The following is an 18,562-nucleotide window of genomic DNA, read 5'->3' on the forward strand; positions in this document are numbered from 1 at the left end:
TAGAATTCCTTTTCTTGTTCTCTCTTGTTTTCCCAAACGCGACACGATCACGGGGGGGAAAAACCAGCCCTACACTCCCCATTCCTCCCCCACCCCCCCCCTCGAGACTTCTCTTTTTTCTTTTTTGCATCGGCACGGCGTTCAGGGCAAAAAAACGGAGGGGGAAGCAAAAGAGGGATGAGGTCGGGAGGGGAAGACCTCTTCTTTTCAAAGGGCAATGTGGGAGACGAAAGACGAACCGAACGAATGGGGGCTTGTAGAAGAAGTCATGGGGGTGGTTTAGAGAGTGGAGAGATTCCACCTCCCTACTCCCTTCTCTCTTTTTCTTATTGAAGTCTATTAGCAAGGTCCCCCTTTCCTGAGTGAGGATGTATCCTACACACCCGCTGCTGTGTTGTGAACGTGAGACAGATATCGCGTGTGTTAGCAATGGAGTGTTCGGATAAGATGTCCGAAGCCCCCCCCCCCGGTTTTCCCGGACTGCTAGGACTTACAGATGGGGATGGAGGCCGGAATTGAGAGCCCTCTCGACTGTTTATTGGGTTTGACGTTCCTGTAGTCTCTTCGTGTCACCGTCGTCAGGCCATCAGTCTGAACATTCGTCAACGGAGCGATGAAGCATTGGGGGGATAGCAAATGCTCTTATTTTCGTCAGGCGTTTCTTCATAATGCTATTGATCCATGATACCAAAGGCCGTCACCTTCGTGAAACATGACCGGGCCGTCTGTTCACATCCACGTCCACAGACTCTACGGCCCATCGCGCCCGGCCATGAACACCCGTCCCTTGAGCTCCTCGACAACACTATCCCTCATCCACCACTCCTGGTTCTTCTCCCCCTCACCGCCGCCGCTCTTAGCCTGGGCCCACGAGCTACCCTCCAACTGCGCGCGGCGGTCGGCCCACTCGAACAGCATCTTGAGCCCGAGCAGCCGCTCCCTTGACGACCCGTCCATGCTGCGCTGCAGCACGAGCCGCGAGTCAACCGCGGACCCGGAGCTCTCGCTGGCGACGCCGTCCGAGTTGGTAGTCCGGTCGAGCACCGTAGCGCGCTCGGCGTACGTGAGGTCACGAAGGGCATCGAGGCCAAACACCCACTCGAGGGGATCCTGACGGCCGTTGTCAGTGACATCGGCGAGCGCGTCGCGGCCGAGGGCGCGCAGCGTCGACGTGAACGGGGCCTCCTGCGCTGGACGCCGGCGAAGGTAGAGGCTCTGGTTCTGCCGGAAGGCGTCGACTAGCGAGGGGTTCTTTTCAAAGTCGATCTCGAGGTCCCAGAAGGCCGGGCCCGCGTTGGTGCGGATGCTCGCGATCTCGCCGAGGGGAGGCAAGAGGCAGGGCGTCTGGCGGACGGTGGCGATCGTCTCGGCGTCGTCCGGCTCCCCGGTGCTCTTCCGGCGGATCTCGATAGGGGCCGAAATGGGCTGGCCCGTGGCGACGTCCTTGGCCACGAGGCAGCGAGGATCCGTTGCCAAGACCCAGAAGTGGCGAAATGCTTGAAGGTGTGATCGGTTGTCCATAACAGATGTCGGGAACACGGGGTAGAATGCAATGAGCAGACTGGCGATGGCCATGTTGCTTGTGCCAAAGGTAGCCGTCCCGCATCCGAGGAACAGCGATCCGATGGCCAAGTGAGCAGCCAGGTGCGAGCCGTACGGGGTCTCGGGGTCGTCTCGGCCATGCAGCAGACGGAGGCGACGGAGCACAACGAGATCGCCGGTCCCGGCCATGACGATAGAGGCCGAGAGTGCAAGCACGTCCTGGCACATGCGAGCGTTGGAACGAGCCAGCTCTTCGTCATACATGGGATAGTCATGGGGCGGCGGGCGCTGAGTGGCGGGCAACCGGGATATGCGGATGAAGTGGTCGAGGTAGTGTATCAAAAGGTCTCGTACCCTCGTAGACGCGCTGCCTGCGTAACGCAGTGCGATTGAGAAGCAGATTCCAGTGATGATACTGAAGAAGGGGAGATCTGTGCTCTTCAGCCTCGACGTGTTAACCAGCTTGTGCCGGTTACGATATGCCTTGGGCAGGCTCCCGAGGATCCATGCGAACGTCGGCTGGATCTTGTTCCACATGATCAAGTTCTTGGCGACAGTGCGCAGGAGCAGGATATCGGGCCGGATGTAGTCGAACTGGACGATGGACTCGGGTACGTCGATCTTCCGGGCGACGATTTGGTCCTCGGATTTCATGAATATCAGGGCCAACGCCATGACCGCGCCCGCGGCTGCTCGGTCCAAGACGTGCACCATTTCCACCTTCTTCGTGGCAGTCGCGATTGTTACAAGACTTTCGGTGAGCTTCATGTCGTGGAGCCCGCGGAGGTCGTTCCCTTTGCCGAGGTTGATGAGACCGAGCGAGAAACCGGCCGCCAGGCGGTAGCATTCGCTGCGAAGGGGTTCGTCCTCGTCTTCTTCGTCAACGTGCTTGATCTCGGACATCATGATCTCGCTCATGCGTCTGTGTTGGCTGTTATAATAGAGCAAGCCGATGCCCATGATGCCGGTCGTCTGCGTCAGCGGGGAGAGGTTCAGCTCGGCGGCCCCTCGAGGCAGCATGCGAGTAACGTGGACCGAGATAAGTCGGGTGATGAGAGAGTCCATAGTGCCCATGTAGGACGCTGCGAGGCCGAGCAAGAGACCAACAGAGGTCATTGTGTGCTTGGGCGTCAGGTATTTGAAAGCGACCCATTTGGCGATGCCCCTGAGATGTCCATTCAGACCCAGGGCCAACAAGAAGCCGGCATGGCGGTTACTTAGATCGTGGCCAGGCTTATTGTACAGGATCCATGACGTGTCGATGCCCTTGGCCTGTGGTGAAATGGCGAGCCCAGCGGCCACGCCTTGGTGGAAGAAGCCCCAGCAGACCTTGTCCTCGGTGAACAGTGTCTTGTCAACGCCGACAGTGACGTTGGTCGGACGGACGACGCAGTTGAGGTTGAATCCGGCCACGTGGAACTTCTGTGTCAGCAACGGGTATCGCAAGCTGTAGTATAGAAGAGCTCGGCCTGCGGGGATGGCCAGAGTGCCGGTAGCTATCCTGGACACGAGTTCCTTTTGCCTCTCGAGGTATTCGCTCTCCGACCACGTTGGGTCGGCTTCAAGGCGGACGACGCGGGCCCTGTGGGTTGATAAGAGATTTTGGGCTTCGTTGAGACGGCGGTCCTCTTTGAAAAGGGCTCGGATGACGGCTTGCCGCTCGGTACCTTCGCCTTCGTCGTAGCCAATATTGTTGTATTCGTCGACGCTTTGGCAGATGGTGCGATAGTCCCACGCCGCATTGTGCGTGGGCGTCTGTTGCTAGTCAATATCGACACACACGGACATGGTGGGTTCACAGATAACGCACAAGAATGTTAGCACCGCTCTTCTGCAGGTTTTTGGTCGGTGCCAATATCATGCTCATGTCGCCGCGGTTGACGAGCTCCAGCAGATCTTTGGGCCATGAAGCAGGCGGCCGGGCTTGACACCTCGATATGGAATCTTTCAATGGTGTGAGCACGGCTTCAGGAAGTGTCTCAAGGACTCGGCTGCTGATGCCCGCCGAGTGCATGGCCTCAACCATGCTGGCAGGGCTGCCTTTTGGCGTGAGCTTCTCAAAAAAACGTTTGAACATGAAGGTCCTTGGGGTAACGGGGGTCCATCTTGAATCCTTGAGATGATCTTGCTCGGCTTTTACCGGTTGAGAATGGTATAGATTGGCTAGTGTCAGGAATGGATGATACTGTCCAGTGGCGAGGCATGTCTGGATCCAGTGAAAGATGTCAAAATCAACACCAGAGGGCTGGGTAAGGGGAACTTCAAGGCGAAGCTCTGTGGTTGATGTTAGCATCATGAAGTCCTGTTTATGAAGATGTTGCTGACCTGAGTCGTAATGAGGATCCAGTTCTTCCTGGATCCCCAGCTCATACATGGCCACGAAATTGTGCCATCCAAGCCAGCGGGCAATCTGACAGGTGACTACACGCAGTGGGGCTGTTCCTGGAGAGGCGTATTCGGGAGTCATGATATCCAGCTTCTGTTCCTCGAGAAGGAGGTGAAGTGCAACTAAGATATTCCAAGCGGCGTTCCCACGGTTTTCCGCGCTGCGTTGTTGCCCGGTTGGCAGATAGCCATTTTCGCCGACGGCCTTTTCGCCAAGCGGAGATGCCAGGTATCCCTTGGCGTACTGGACATGTGTTGACATGAACTTGGACCCCTTGAGGCCTGGGTTGATGATATTCTCCGTGTCGTCACTATTGTCTTCATCGAGGGTCCAATCCCAAGCCTTGGTTTGCTGCCAGCTGGGACAACCCAGGGCATTGGGGGTTTCGTACAGATGTAGCGTGTTCCAGTCCTCGAGGGTTTGTATTGACCCAAAGGAGCCGGATTGAGGTCGTCTTCTGCCTCTGGATGGCTTGGTCGGAGGGTCTTGCGCTGGCTTTGTCTTTCCGAGAGCGAGATAGATGGTCAAAAGCAGAATCACCAGCGATGACCATTCTGCGTCGGCAACTTCGAACTCTTCGCTCTTGACCCATATCATGATGTGCCACCAGCCGGGAAAGATCTTCTCGGCATGCGTTGCCGGGAGAATGCTCCGACATGCGTCCAGCACCTTGCGCACCTGCGGGTTTCGAGGCTGGAGTTGGATTTGGATCTGGTGGTGTCTATCCTCGCCATCAACCATGTCGACGACCCCCCTGGCTTTGGAGTACTTGAGTCCGCCGACGTGGCCGTTAGCAACCTCGACGACTTCCGACTTGCGGTGGCGAACGTCTCTATCGACGACACGTCCTCGATAGTGCAGACTGCGAACATTTTCCAAAGACATTAGCGGGAGGTTGATGGGGGTGATCTGGCTCCATGGAGCCTGAATACTCAGCTCCCTGCGGCCTTCATGTCCTTCAGACAGGATTAGGATAACGGATATGTCGCCGTCGATCACCTTGCACGAATCTACAACATGGTGAGCTCGGCGAAGCGCGCCGCAAGCCAGCCGGACGGGGTCTTCAGACGACGTGGACCTCTTGCCAGGCTTCGGTGGTACCAGGAAGCGCGGTCCTCGCTGGAGATCAATTGTCAGGAGCTGCAGTCTCTTATCGAGAGAGTCCTGAATTCCGATGAGCAGCTCGCCGCGCAGGGGGTCGTCTAGGGCGAACTGGGGCGCTGTCAGGATGAAGACCTTGCAGTGCTCGCGGGCCGGCTGCTTTGACAGCGAGTAGCGCACGTTGGAGTTGTCTAGCGAGATGGTCTGGATCTTGGTGAACATCATTTCCTGGGAAATGCCATCGAAAACGTGGTCGTCCAGGCCCATGCTATGGAAGCCCTCGAAATCCCCACCGGCTCGCAGTTCTTCAAGCACCCCATCAATCGGGGCCTCCAGCAAACTCCCGAGGCTGGGATGGATGGTCTGGTTGTAGTTGAACGAGCCGTAGCCACCACTAAGTCTAGGTCCTTGGCTACCGTAAGACTCGATCCGTTTTGATCCGCCATGGGCTGGGATCAAGGGCTGCTCGGAGAAGACTGAACGCTCCTGAGATGCAGAAAGGTCCGCACGAGCCAGCATCGAACTCACTCGCCGTGATTGTCTTCTATGGGCGCCAGACTCTTTATCCAGGTCGAAAGAAGACACCAGGTCGAGAGGCTTCTCGACCTTGTCAAGCCTTTCGGTCTTTTCGCTTTTCCTCGACCTTTTCCCCGGCAAGGGAGCCCCGAAGCTCTCACGAAAGTTTGTCTGCACCGGGGTCGTGGCGCCGCTGGCGAAGTGCGGCTGCATAGAGCTTCGTCGACGCTCTGCCCTGCTCTTGTCCTTCTTAAGGCGGCCGATGAAGGGGTCCTCATTTTTGATGTAGGCAACTCTCCACACGGCATAGGTGCTGGCCTCCCGGTTCATGGTGACGGCGAGTATCAGGGGTTCCAAGTTCTTGGTCTTGGGTGCGCCGGGATGCTTGATCTCCTCAATGTGTAGAATTTCTTCGGCGGGGTCCAGGAAATAGGGCGACTTGGGCGAGCTCTTCCTCCTCTTTTCCCCGGCAGCGCCGTCCGGTCGAGTAACCACGAGCCCAAGCTCTTGCAAGGGGTCCAGCAGAGACACCAGGCGCGGCCAGTGCGAGTTCGGCTGTTCCAACGTCGGCTCCCACATGTTTCCCAGGGTCGAGCTTAGACCCAAGGGCAGGTGCTTTGGTTTGTTCAGGCCTTCGACGGAGAAGACGGTGTGCTGTGAGCTTCGAGGAGAGGTGACAGTGATCTGCGAGGAGACGAAGGAGTTGGGCGGAACTTTCGGGAACTTGAGAGAGGCTGGTACGGTGCTGTCGCCTCGCTGTTTGCGCTGGATTATGACTCCTTGAGGTGCTGCGCAGGCGGCCTCGACCTCGAAAGGCATGTGAACGACATGGCTCGTGCCGGAGAGGAAGTAGATGTGGGCTTGAGTGCGCAGGAAGACGACCAAGGCTCGGGACAGGCGGCGAGGATCGCCGGATTTTGTGGACGGCTTCTTCTTTGCATCGTTCGTCTTGCTGTCGTCGGCGGTGGGAAAGGAAGCAAGGAGGGCCTGGGTGACAGGCTCCTGTTCGAGGTCGAACTTGTACGACTTACGAAACACAGCACCTCGGCTCCAGACCACGCAGTTCTTGGTGACCAGCAGTTCGTCCTCAATGTCGCATGTATCGTCGTACTCGTTGTGATCGGGGTCGGTCGAGATCTCCCAGGTATATGTCGAGGGCGGTGCATCTTCGTGGGCCGCGTGATGAAGGCCGCTAGGCTGGTGCAGACCCAAAGACTTAACTGACGCCATTGCGATCCCCCATGTGTGGGACGAAGGTGCAGCAATGTCGGGCCAGAAGGTCCTAAGGGTGTGGAAGCCTACAAGAGAGTGTTGGCCATGGCAGCCGCGGGGCTGTGGCGTCTATGTAGCTAATTGTGTGTCGTGGTGGGTTATTTTGTCGATGGTGATGCTTCGGGGTTTTTTTTTTTTGGAGTCGCGTCCCAATTGCAGCCAAACACGCGATTGCTAGCAAAGCTTCTCCCATCGTAGCGGCCCAGAGCACACACTCAGTGGCACCGGGGCTAGCTTCTGGTCACTAAATTCTGAGCTTTGGGGATTGTTCGATGGTACAGAGGTACCTCCCCAGGTACCTACATACCTACAAGTGGGGGAGGGGCATCTCACCCTGCGTATCTGATTGGACTGCTGAGCCGAAGACAAGCTCACAACAGATCCACTCAATGCGACACCTGACTGGACAGAAATAAGCATCTTGAAGGTACGTACTCCCAGCCGAAGAAACGAAGCTCCGGGCGGCCAGCTCTCTCCTTCAGGTCTCCGAGGTACGTACCGAGCACGCCTCGTGACGTAGCAGACGGCTGCAGACCAGCGCAGCACCACCGTCCGTCCACGTCTTTGAGCTAAGCTACCTTAAGCTACCTTACCGTAGATTGACCGTCTGCGACTGTACGCTCGCCCTCAGGAGCTCGCCGAACCCCAATCCAAAGCTCAGGGTAGCTTCTGTCATTTCTTCCGCCGAATATCGCCGTTGAATCAGGAGCAGCACTCCCTCCAAATTGACACTCGACCGACCGACCATGCCACTGCGAAGCTCGAGTTGACGGCACATCTGGCATAATGACGGGCGCATCCGACTCCGATCGCGATCCTCCCACCGCTGCGCAAAAGGGAAAGGGACCTGAGGCTGCCGAGAATGGCGGCACTTCCGTCAACCCCCCTGGGGAAACAGCTGCGAAGACGGCTGGCAAGGGGACCGGGGACGGTGACGCCGCCAGTCGTGACGATGAGGAGGAAGAGGAGGAGGAAAGCGATGAGGACGACGACGACGACGACGATGAGGAAGATGAAGATGACGACGAGGACGATGAGGACGAGGAGCCTAGACTCAAGTATGCCCGTCTCACACAACACCTGGGCCCCATCTACCGCAATGGTGATGCTACGAGCTCGTTCCTTGTTGCTGGTGATAAGATGGTACCGCAATCCTCCCCATACATCGTCTCATCGTCCGCATGCTGACCGTGAGAAGATCATAGGGACACACAACGGCAACATCCACGTGATCCAACTACCCATGTTCCAGTCCCTCCGAGTTTACCACGCCCACTCTGCCTCCATCACCAGTATCTCCATCTCCCCTAATCCGCCCCCCCTGCCGACGGCGAGGTCCGAAGCCGTTCAAAGGTTGGCAGCCGAAGCTGCAGAGAATGTAGCAAAGCAGCGTCCAGCTTCCCGCCAGTCTGGCAGCTCGCCAGCCGCTGCATCGAGACGGCCCAAGGAGCCTTCGCCAGTCCCAAACACCCCTTCGAACAACGTCCACATAGCCACCTCGTCAATGGATGGCAACGTTTGCGTCTTCTCCCTCGTAGACACGAAAGATGTTCAATTGCGCAACTTCGCCCGCCCAGTACAAGCCGTAGCCCTGTCCCCTGACTACAAGAACGATCGAACCTATCTTTCTGGTGGACTTGCCGGCCAACTCATCCTCACTTCCGGCGGGCAAGCCGGTCGAAGTACCTCAACAACTGTCGGCACCGCGGCCGCCACGGCGTCTGGATGGCTGGGCAGTATGGGCCTAGGAACGAACACAGGCAAGGATACCATTTTGCATTCCGGCGAAGGCACCATCAACACTATCAAATGGTCCTTGTCTGGTAAATACGTGGTCTGGCTCAACGAGCACGGCGTAAAGATTATGCGCTCCAAGCTGCACCTAGAGAGTGCCGACGCTGATGATGCCTGGAAGCGAATCGGGCACGTGGATCGCCCTCAAACAGACGAGTGGGAGACCATGGCCAGCGTCTGGAAAGGCCGCGCCGAATGGATTGACGAGCAGGCAGTTGAGACCGAAGATGGTGAGCCCGGAAGGGCAGACGTAGCTACAACACCAGCATCCGAGAGCTCGAAGCAACAATCAGTATCGAGTACGAAAAAGATCGAAAGGCTCCTTGTCGGCTGGGGCGGGACGATATGGATCATTCACGTCCATCCTGGCAGTGTTGGCACTGGGAAGCGAGCCGGCGAGAAGTCGATTGGCCGCGCCGAGATAGCGAAGCAGTGAGTTGATCGTAGGAGCTTTGTTTGGCCAAAGACTGACATACCACAGCCTTCGCATGGATTGCATCATTTCTGGAATTTCGTTATATACCCAAAACCTTCTCCTTGTATTAGCATATGTATTGCCGGACGATGACGACGATGACGACAGCAAGGACGGTGACGACGACAAAGTTACCAGGGGCCACAAGTCCAAGATCTCGTCGACTACAAGCGGGAGCGAGCCATCAGGCGGCATAAAGAGGCGTCAGAATAATCTTCCCCCTGAACTTCGGCTGATCGACCTCACATCGCAAGCCGAGATCGACAAGGACGGCCTCAGCGTGAGCAGATATGAGAGGCTCTCGTCGGGCGATTACCATCTCGGGGTGCTACCAGCGCAAAACGCGGCTTCCGCTGTGGCCTCGTCCAAGGGAGCTTTGGAAGCCATCACCGGCTTTGGCTCCGACATGTGGAATGCGGCCATCAACCCAAGGACACTGTTCAGTTCGGGCGCAAGTATCAGGAGCGGGAACAGCGGGGATGGTGTCTCGAGCTCGCAGGTTCCGAGTTCCGCAAGTGGCGGCCGAAGGTCTGGGACACCGACTGTCCACCCCAACCTCGCCAAGCCCGGAGTCAAGATCTTCATACACAGCCCCTTTGACTTTATACTCGCAACAAAACGAGACCTTGGTGATCATCTGGGCTGGCTGTTGGAGCACCAGGAGTACCAAAAGGCCTGGGAGTTGCTGGATGAGCATCCCGAGATTATGGCCGCTCCCCCAGAGAACCTTCATGAGCTCGTCCCGACAACGCCGGATAGGAATCAGAGTAGTCCAGACGATGTTCTGGACGATCCCTACGATACCTCGTCAGTCATGGGTTCCACTGGACTGGCGAGGCATCCAAACTCGTCAGCGCAAAAGGAGAAGAGGCGCATTGGCGAGCTGTGGATACGAGAGCTAATCGAAGCCGGCAACTGGGCTGAGGCCGGTAAGGTCTGCGGCACAGTGCTTGGATCCTCGGAGAGATGGGAGAAATGGGTCTGGACGTTTGCAGGTGCCGACAAGTTTGACGAGATCACAGACTACATTCCCTCCGAGCCAATGTATCCGCCTATCCCCGGTACCATCTACGAAGTCGTTCTGAACCACTACATACAAGTGGACAAGCTCCGCTTCAGAGAATTGCTGGACCGCTGGTCAACCGATCTCTTTGACATCAAAACAGTCACCACTGCGCTGGAGAACCAGCTTAAATACCGCAACGTCCGCGAGGACAGCGTTGAGGGCGGCGAAAAGGGCCGCGACTGGAAGATTGTCATGGAGTCGCTGGCGCGGCTACACGAGGCGAACGGCCGTTTTCGAGAGTCGCTCAAATGCTACATCAAGCTCCAAGACGCAGACTCGGCGTTCAGGCTGATTCGCGACAACCACCTGGCTGAGGCGGTCACGGACGACATTCCTGGGTTCATTGGATTGCGAGTTCCCAACAACAAGCGCGAGTTCCTCCGGGAGGCCGATCTCGAAGCGGCTACGTCAGAAGCCATCACGCTGCTGGTCGACGAGGCGCAGCACGGTCTCGTCAAGCCGTCGGCGGTTGTGTCGCAGCTTCAAGAACAAGATCTGATGCTGTACCTGTTCTTTTACCTCCGTGCTCTGTACAAGGGTGAGGGTCTTGAGGAGCACTCTGGCGAGAACCGAGACAGGCTATTGATGGACAGCCAGTCGCAGGTCGACGAATTCGCCGATCTTGCTGTCGAACTGTTTGCCAAGTGGGAGCAGCCGCTCTTGATGAGCTTTCTGAAGTCGTCAACTTCGTACAAGTTCGAGAAGGTAAGAAACCAGTGCCATCGCGCACGTGCTTTTGGTTGCTAACGATCGTAGGCCGTGCAAGAGTGCGAAAAGTACAAGTATTACGACGAACTGGTTCATCTATACTCCAAGACGGGAGAGATGAAGCGCGCTCTCTATCTCATCATCGACCGGCTGCAAGACGTGAAGAAAGCGATTGAGTTCGCAAAGCAACAGGACGACCCCGATCTCTGGGACGACTTGCTCGACTATAGCATGGACAAGCCAAGCTTCATTCAGGGACTCCTCGAGGAGGTCGGGACGGCCATCAATCCAATCAAGCTCGTCCGCCGCATCCCGGAAGGACTGGAGATACAAGGGTTGAGGGAGGGATTGAAGCACATAATGAAGGAACACGAGATCCAGTACAGCATCAGCTTAGGCGTCGCGCGCGTGCTTCGAAGCGAAGTGGCCTCAGCGCAGAACGACCTCCGCAGCGGGCAACGCAAGGGTATCAAGTTCGAGTTGGTCGTCCAATCTACGGACCATGTGGACGTGCAGGTTCGGGACGTGGTGCACCCGCCCATCAGTGCAGAGAAAGTGGAGGAGAGCTTTTTCAAGGCGCCCAAGGCCGAGCAGCCGGGCCACAGCCACGAGCCATCGAAGCCAGGCCACTGTGCGCAGTGTCACGAGCCCTTCACCGAGTACGAGATGGAGACGCTGGTCGGTTTTACTTGCGGGCACGTCTTCCATCTGTCCCACCTGCTGGAGATGCTGTACCCCGGCAAGAGACAGGAAGCCGACTACGGGATCAATAGCGAGGAATCCATTCGTAGCGGGTATCGGGTCGGGTCCAAGGTCACCCACGCGCGCCTGCTGAAGGATCGGATACGGGAGGGGTGCCCTGTATGCACCCACGGGACTGAGATGCCGGCGTAAGGGGGGTACTGGTGTAAGGGTTACTGTAATACTAGCGAGTGACGAGCATACGGCGGCGAAGCCATCTTTTGACACCCCATCCATTGTCCCTGTACTGAATGTGAAGATCGATGTACTATTACAGTTATGGATGTTTTATGGATGTTCTTGAAATGACTTATCGGCCTCGGAGCGAATCCCTACTCGTGACCGTGTGGTAACCAGGTAGGTAGAATCGGGTGATCTGACAAGTTCAGTCCCGGTTAGATGGCGGCCGGAGCACGGACTCGGTCGATTGATCCACTTTCCGCGCCCCACACACGCGTCTCCCGCCCGCATCTCCCGGTTTCGACATGTCACTCATTGCTCTCTCTCTCCAACCTCAACCTCGCCCCTTGCTGGTGGCGTCGAGCTGCAGCAACCTCTTCCCCCATCCATGCATTCTTCCAAGTATGGAAAAGGTCACCAACGGTACGGGGTCTTGGGGTACTTCCCCGAGCCGGGCTCTAGGGAATCTGCATTGTGAGTGCATCTCTTCCCACCCCTTTGTCGCGAACGCCTGCAGGTCGTTCATCCGTCGTGATCACCAAGGGAGACGCCCTGGAAATGCGATACCGACGACATGTACAGGTCAACTTGCTAACGGACGATTGCGACAGATGGGACCTGAATCGCGCCCGGTCGCCGCTCCTCCGCCTCCCGCCCGAGATCCGCGAACAGATCTACCGCCTCCTCCTCGCCGCGCGCCGCATCCACGTGCGCCACGACCCGCGCACCTCGACCTTCCACTGCGTCGCGCTGCGGCCCGCCGCGAACCCCTGGGACCACGGCCCACGCCACGTGCTCAGCCGGGGGCTGACGCTGCTGGTGCGCGTGTGCCGCCAGCTGTACCACGAGACGGAGCTGCTGCCGTACCGCGAGTGCGCGTGGAGCTGGCAGACGCCCGGGCTGATGGAGCGGTACCTGCTGACGGAGCGGCGGATGGGTCTTGCGCAGCGGAGGGCTATGAGGGAGGTCTGCGTGCGTGGGGTCAGGGGGTTCGGGAACCTGAGCCGGCGGGTGAGGGGCGTGCTGGGCGGGTTGGAGGTCGTCTGGTTCTGGGAGGGGAAAGGGAGAGGACGGCGCGGGGAGGCGGAGGATGGGTTGGGGGGTTGGGTTTGCGAGGTCGTCGAGAGGAGAAGGGTTGATGTTGGTGTTGGGAGGCCGAATTGATGGCGGGGCGGGGCGGGGCGGAGGCCTTGATGGGATACATACATGACTTTGACGATACCACATATGAATGAACTCAAGATATGATCGGATTGCCAGGGTTAGAGACTCTGAAACATTGACCGCGCCGATTGAAGCGCTGCTGTTTGTCTCGGCGTCTGATGTGCTTGACTGTCTTAAAGCTGATGGCTGGTCTCGGAGTTTCTCTGGTCCCGCGTGACAGACCCATGGACAGGCGTCGAAGTTCCACCAGATCTGGGGTCCGGGGACTCGACACGGTGAACCTCCGGCCTCTTGTTTCTATCTCTCAAGATCCTGCTCCGATAAAGTTGTCACGGACTCGGACATCACGTCACGTTCGCAGGTCGGGGATGATGGAGGGAGTAGTGAGTATCAGTGCCCCAAGCCTGAGATCAAAAGACCACCACAAGCATAGCTCCTTCCATGTTTCTTCAGTCTATAATTGTAAGCAAGCCCGGCAGTTGCGCACTGGGCAGCCCAGCTCTTTGTCTTAGGCAGGACGAAAAGGAATGGCATCTGCTTGGCATCGTAGGCCTAGCTAAATGATAAATAGGTAACACAACTTCCAGTCTTTCTATCTAGTCGGGATCGACTTATGGATGGGATCATCGAAGAAACCTGCTCGTCTGCCGATGGTTGGTGGATATCCCAATCGTAGAATCATGGTTGCTTCGAGCTTGCATCTCGAGACACAAGCGAGGCGCTAATCCGGTTCCAACCTACTAGAAGTTTACTGAATTATTTTCAACACTCAAATCTTAGTTTCTACGTTGTCTGCTAGCTTGAATATGCGTCTAGCATTCTGCAATCATGCAATATGCTAATATCAAGAGCTTGAACGGCAATATCCCTACGCCTTAGTCAGACGATGTTATTGTTCCAGGGTACTTGCCTGTTTGGGGACATCAACCGCCTTCTCTGAAGGCTAACATCTCTCCGATTTGGAGACATCAAAAGGCCCAGGCTATAGTTCTGTGCTGGATGGAAATCCTCGACAAGTAAAGCGTCTAGCAGGTGAACCTGATCGCAAAGTGGCAGCCAATGTGCTTCTTGTCTTCTCCTAGGCCCCCGTTCATCGCCCTATCGCCTGCGATATTGGAACAAAGCAGAAATATTCTACGGTACCGGCTGGTCGGTACTGTTTTCTGGCCAACAAGTAGGAGGTAGCAGCTCCTTCGGTTGTGCAGCCCACGGAGACCCTGCTGCTATACCCTTGTCACAGGTGCTGCCCTGCGGCTATTTCTTTGAAAATGTGCCAACCCATGAGCCCTCGTCGTGAACCCGGCCTCATCCAACACTCTAGGTATCTTGTTGCGTTCCATTAAAATCTCCTTGACATCTCTAACGATCGAATGAGCGAGGAAAAAGCTGCCATTGGTCGTGTCGATCGTCAAAACTTGTGGAAGAGTCTGTCTAGTTGGAGGTCAGAAGTGCGCGAACTGTGTCCGAGGCGGAAGCTTACTGGATGGCCAACGTACTTGGCAGTATTGGGACCAAGTTCTGAAGGCGACTTCTTGGTTTGAGAGGAGTCTTGCTGTCATCTGAAAGCGGCTGAATGTTAACGAAGAAAGAGGTCAGTGAAAAGTCTCTTCGTGGGTAGCTCAAGTTGTGGACCTCATCTTTGCCTAATGGCGGTCTGTCCGCCTTCCCGTTCTCGGCTACCGGCAGGAATCTCTGCTGTTGGAATGTTATTGAGTCATCTTTAAGATATACTGTACAAGGTATCATCTTAGATGCCCTAGGACTGCTTGGCGAAGAACTGTCACAGCGGATATCTGATTTTTCTTATGGCCAAGTGGAAGCAGGACACTGTCACGATGCTCCACGAAAGTTGCTCGGGGCCTACCGTTTTTTTAGGTTGCTCTGAAGCAGAAATTGATTTTGTATTCTTGGTATCAAGAGTGAGAAGAGAGCGAAGGCAGATAAAGCGTTGAGACAGGAGCTGCTTGCTGTTGTTCGTCAATCGTCCTAGGCTTGGATGCTAGATTCCGTTGGCCAAAATCGGTGCCAGAAAGTGTGGAACACCCGTTTCAAAGCCCTAGAGGCATCTATTCAAGGAATTATAGGATTGAATGCCGGAGCTTCAAACCGTGCTTAGCATCGCAGCTCAGGCGGTTGCGGATGAATCGGCGTATCCCAGTACCGCTTTCGGCGCCCCGTTCGTAAGGGAGGCCCTCGCGTATGAAGCCACTGAGCTAGTCAGCATAAATACTAAAAACAAGGATGAGAAACTCTCATATAGTAGGCTTTCAAACCAAACCTGACGGTTCTGAACCCAGGCAAGAGCCAGCGGCAGCAGCAGGTCACAGGAAATCGTAGGCCCTCATCAACGATGAAGCATCGCAGCACCGTTTCAACAGCAGAATGCCATTACAACCGACAGACTTCCGACCCCTGCGTATCAAAGAATGCTTCCAGGAGATATTGATCAGAAAATTCCGGCAAATTCTCGAATGTTTTGGCGTTCCGGGTCACATCCGAGATTCCTCGGCCTCAGGGCCCACTGTGCGCCGAAGCTTTCGGAGCGGCAAGGCCCGAAGACCCACCGCGGGCCGACTACAGTTGAACCACCACCAACTTGTGCACAATCCAAGGAAAGCACTCCCCAAAGGATTAGAGAAATCAATCACTGGGTACACCATGAATGCATTGAAAGAATTTTATTCCTAGATACTTCCAAGGATACGCGGTTTTGTGGGCGTAAACAAAAGGTTTGTCATCCGCGAGACCCCACACAGAAGCTTCTCGGTTGGCATAGATGATCCCGTAAATCCCATAGGCACTGAATGATGATTTTACTGATGGAAGTATGAGTCCGAAATGTGACTCGGTCAGAGGAAGACACACGCATTTCGCGCGATGTACGCAGACTTATGGCAGGATATCAACACCAGCCCGATGCGACGCGTTGCGCGAGTTCAATTCAGAGATTGTTGCTGGTTGGTTAATGGCAGAAAAAATAATTCCGAGAAGCAAATTCACATGTTCGTATGGATCAATCAGATATTTGTGAGCCGAAAAGCTCGTTTTTTGTATTCCGGTTCCTATGAACCAAAGCGAAGAAGACTCTGTGCGGCTATGTCATCGTTCCAAAACCTCCTATCCGAGACTGATTCCTTCCGTTCCGAACCCAGTTGCTATTTCCTCCAATTCGATCAGCTATGCCACCTGATGTTTGTTGCTATGCGGAGAAGAAGCGAAGCGAGGCGAAATGGTTTAGAGAAGCATCAGAAGCGCGATGCCAGCCCAGAGACCGTTGGCATCAGACTCCTTGTTGGCAGAAGCGGTGGCGCTGGGAATCTGAATGGTTCCAGAAGACTCGGTCGACTGAATGGTCTCAGAAGTGGAAGTAGCAACCTGTTTGGTGCTGGAGGAAATAACCTCAGTGGCCGAAGTGGCCTTGGTCTCAGAAGAGACAGTAGAGGTGACCACCTCAGCAACGGGAATGCTAGAAGTGAACTTCATGACCTCACAGGTCTGGGCGAAGACGGGGCGACAGATAGTCGACTGAATGACTGTGGAAAACAATGAGAACCTGGTGATTTGGAAGGAGGGAGAAGGGGACATACCAGTGATGCCATTGCCACCGGCAGAGGTAGGAACGTAGGCACCCGGACCGTCAAGGACGGTGGTGAGCTCGAGAACGGGCTCGTTGATGTCTATATGACTGTCAGCAAGGAAAAATAAGCGAAGGCGAAGAAGGAAGAACTTACCGATAGCGCCGACGCGGGCGATATCGTTGGTGACGCCAGAGGCGCCGAGAACGATGCCAGAGGCAGCGGCGAGAATGATGGTAGTCTTCATCTTGAAGGCTGAAAAAAGCCTGTGAGACGAAGAAATCTTGGATGGGATTGGAGAGAGAGGATGAAAACTTACAATGATGATTGATGGTGATGATTGTGATATTTGGTGTTGGATGAGAGCGGGATTCTTCGACGAAAGCTGCGAAGCAAATTGTGATGAGAGAGAGGGTAAAGGAGAAAAAAGGGAGAAAGTGGGAGAAATTTGGGAGGAGGGGGGAGGTATTTATAGGAAAGGGAGGAGAGCCGGCTGATCGTGGGATCATTCAAAGGACTAACCCTTTTCATCCGCCCAAGAGACGGAGACAAGAGACGGAGGCAAAAGACGGGATATGGGATTGTGTGTGACTGAATTTTGTGATTGGCCGATTGGGGATTCAGCGTTGGGTTGACTGCTCCCCCGTGAAGGCTGGAGGGTTCAAAGTTGCTGGGTTGGCTGCTTCATTTTCTGAAAGGGGTGGGAGCAGAATAGGGAGGTATTTGACACTGGCGTTGCAGAGATTGACTGTTTACCTGATGAAAGCTTTAGTAAGGAGGTGCAGCTTATGATTCTATAGAACTGGACAAAGAACACAGGGAATAGAAGAGGTAATTAAGAACTTTTAGGAGAAGAAAAGGGAGGGAGCCACATAGGTAGGACGATAAGTGTCGTCCAAGAGCTGTGAATTGAGATAACGAGTTCCGTCCAAAAGGTTGAGATAAACCAAAGGACAACAAATTTCGTCCAAGGGCTATTAATTAAGACGATGAGTTCCGTTCATAATGCTGAGATAAGCTGACGGACGATATATTGTCCAAAAGTTGGGCAATAACATGGTGGATTCCTTCTGAGAGCTGGGCAATAAGATGACAGATGCCGTTCAAAGAACCAATGTGCGCAATAGGATAATATATTAAACTGAGAGCCACACAAAAAGGTGATTGATTTCCTCCAAGAGCTTTAAACAGGACGAGAAACACTGAATAACATCTTTTGCTGAGCAATGGGACGATAGACTGTTTCAAGAGCAACATTGGAAAACAACAGATTATATCTAAGAGCTTACAGTAGAATAGTGAGATGTATCACAGAGCTTACATCTGGAAAACAGATTCAGTTCAGGACGCTATAGAAATTCTGTACATTTGCTTGAGAGCTTTCACTAAAGCATGGCTGAGTGTGCGAAGTTCCTCTGGCATGCAAATCTCAGCAACAATGCAGAAGCGGAGATGTTGATCAAAGAGCACCATCAACTCCCCTTCAGCGCAGATAATTCCCACAGAAAGAAAAAAACCTGCTTCTATGCTGTAGAAAGTATTTTTCACCTCATAGAATGTGGCGGAAGACCAAAGTAGTGGAGTTTGGCTGTCTGGAAACAAAAGAGAAAGGTTGTGACTTCCACTACGGGGCGCTGCTGACAGCTATTGTATTGATATTGTGAGATACGTGCCTCACATAGAACGATAGGAAGTCCTGTTTAGGCCTATAGCTTTCTTTTGCCTCGATTCTGAGAAGTTGTTTTTTCCCGGCTGCTCAAAATACACACCAGGGCCAGGTCTATCGAGTCTCGAGTATTGCGTCAAGCTTCAAGACCTTCAACAAGTCCCGTAAGAAGACGAGGTATGCCCAGTCAATTTTTCTCTATGTGTTTTTGTTTGCGTTACTGATGATATTGAGTCTTCAAGGCCAAGTTATCCCAGTCAGTCCGTCTCGCGTCAGGACTCAAGATCATCATCAGCAATCATCAGAAGACGAGAGGTATACTGGGCAAATCCATCTTTAAGAATTTTGATATTTACGGCGCTGATCGTTTTATTGT

The 18,562-nt window shown here is 54.8% G+C and overlaps 3 protein-coding genes across 3 annotated transcripts; 1 reads left to right on the top strand and 2 right to left on the bottom strand.

Moving 5' to 3' along the window:
* Positions 1 to 750: 750 nt before the first annotated feature.
* CH63R_12116 (20s cyclosome subunit (Apc1)) lies at positions 751 to 6,775 on the bottom strand (the record flags this gene model as incomplete). The annotated part of the gene is made up of 2 exons (XM_018307090.1): positions 751 to 3,297; positions 3,353 to 6,775. The coding sequence occupies 2 exons, from the start codon at positions 6,773 to 6,775 to the stop codon at positions 751 to 753; spliced, it is 5,970 nt and encodes a 1,989-aa protein (XP_018153931.1).
* Positions 6,776 to 7,603: 828 nt separating this feature from the next.
* CH63R_12117 (WD repeat domain-containing protein) lies at positions 7,604 to 12,920 on the top strand (the record flags this gene model as incomplete). Its single annotated transcript, XM_018307091.1, has 5 exons — positions 7,604 to 7,960; positions 8,016 to 9,043; positions 9,093 to 10,857; positions 10,909 to 11,721; positions 12,393 to 12,920. The coding sequence occupies 5 exons, from the start codon at positions 7,604 to 7,606 to the stop codon at positions 12,918 to 12,920; spliced, it is 4,491 nt and encodes a 1,496-aa protein (XP_018153932.1).
* A 3,259-nt stretch (positions 12,921 to 16,179) lies between these two features.
* Positions 16,180 to 16,767, bottom strand: CH63R_12118 (uncharacterized protein; the record flags this gene model as incomplete). Its single annotated transcript, XM_018307092.1, has 3 exons — positions 16,180 to 16,478; positions 16,533 to 16,622; positions 16,677 to 16,767. 3 exons carry the CDS (start codon positions 16,765 to 16,767, stop codon positions 16,180 to 16,182), a joined length of 480 nt encoding a protein of 159 aa, XP_018153933.1.
* Positions 16,768 to 18,562: the final 1,795 nt, after the last annotated feature.

This window comes from Colletotrichum higginsianum, chromosome 8 (assembly GCF_001672515.1).
Source record: "Colletotrichum higginsianum IMI 349063 chromosome 8, whole genome shotgun sequence".
Taxonomy (NCBI): Eukaryota; Fungi; Ascomycota; class Sordariomycetes; order Glomerellales; family Glomerellaceae; genus Colletotrichum; species Colletotrichum higginsianum.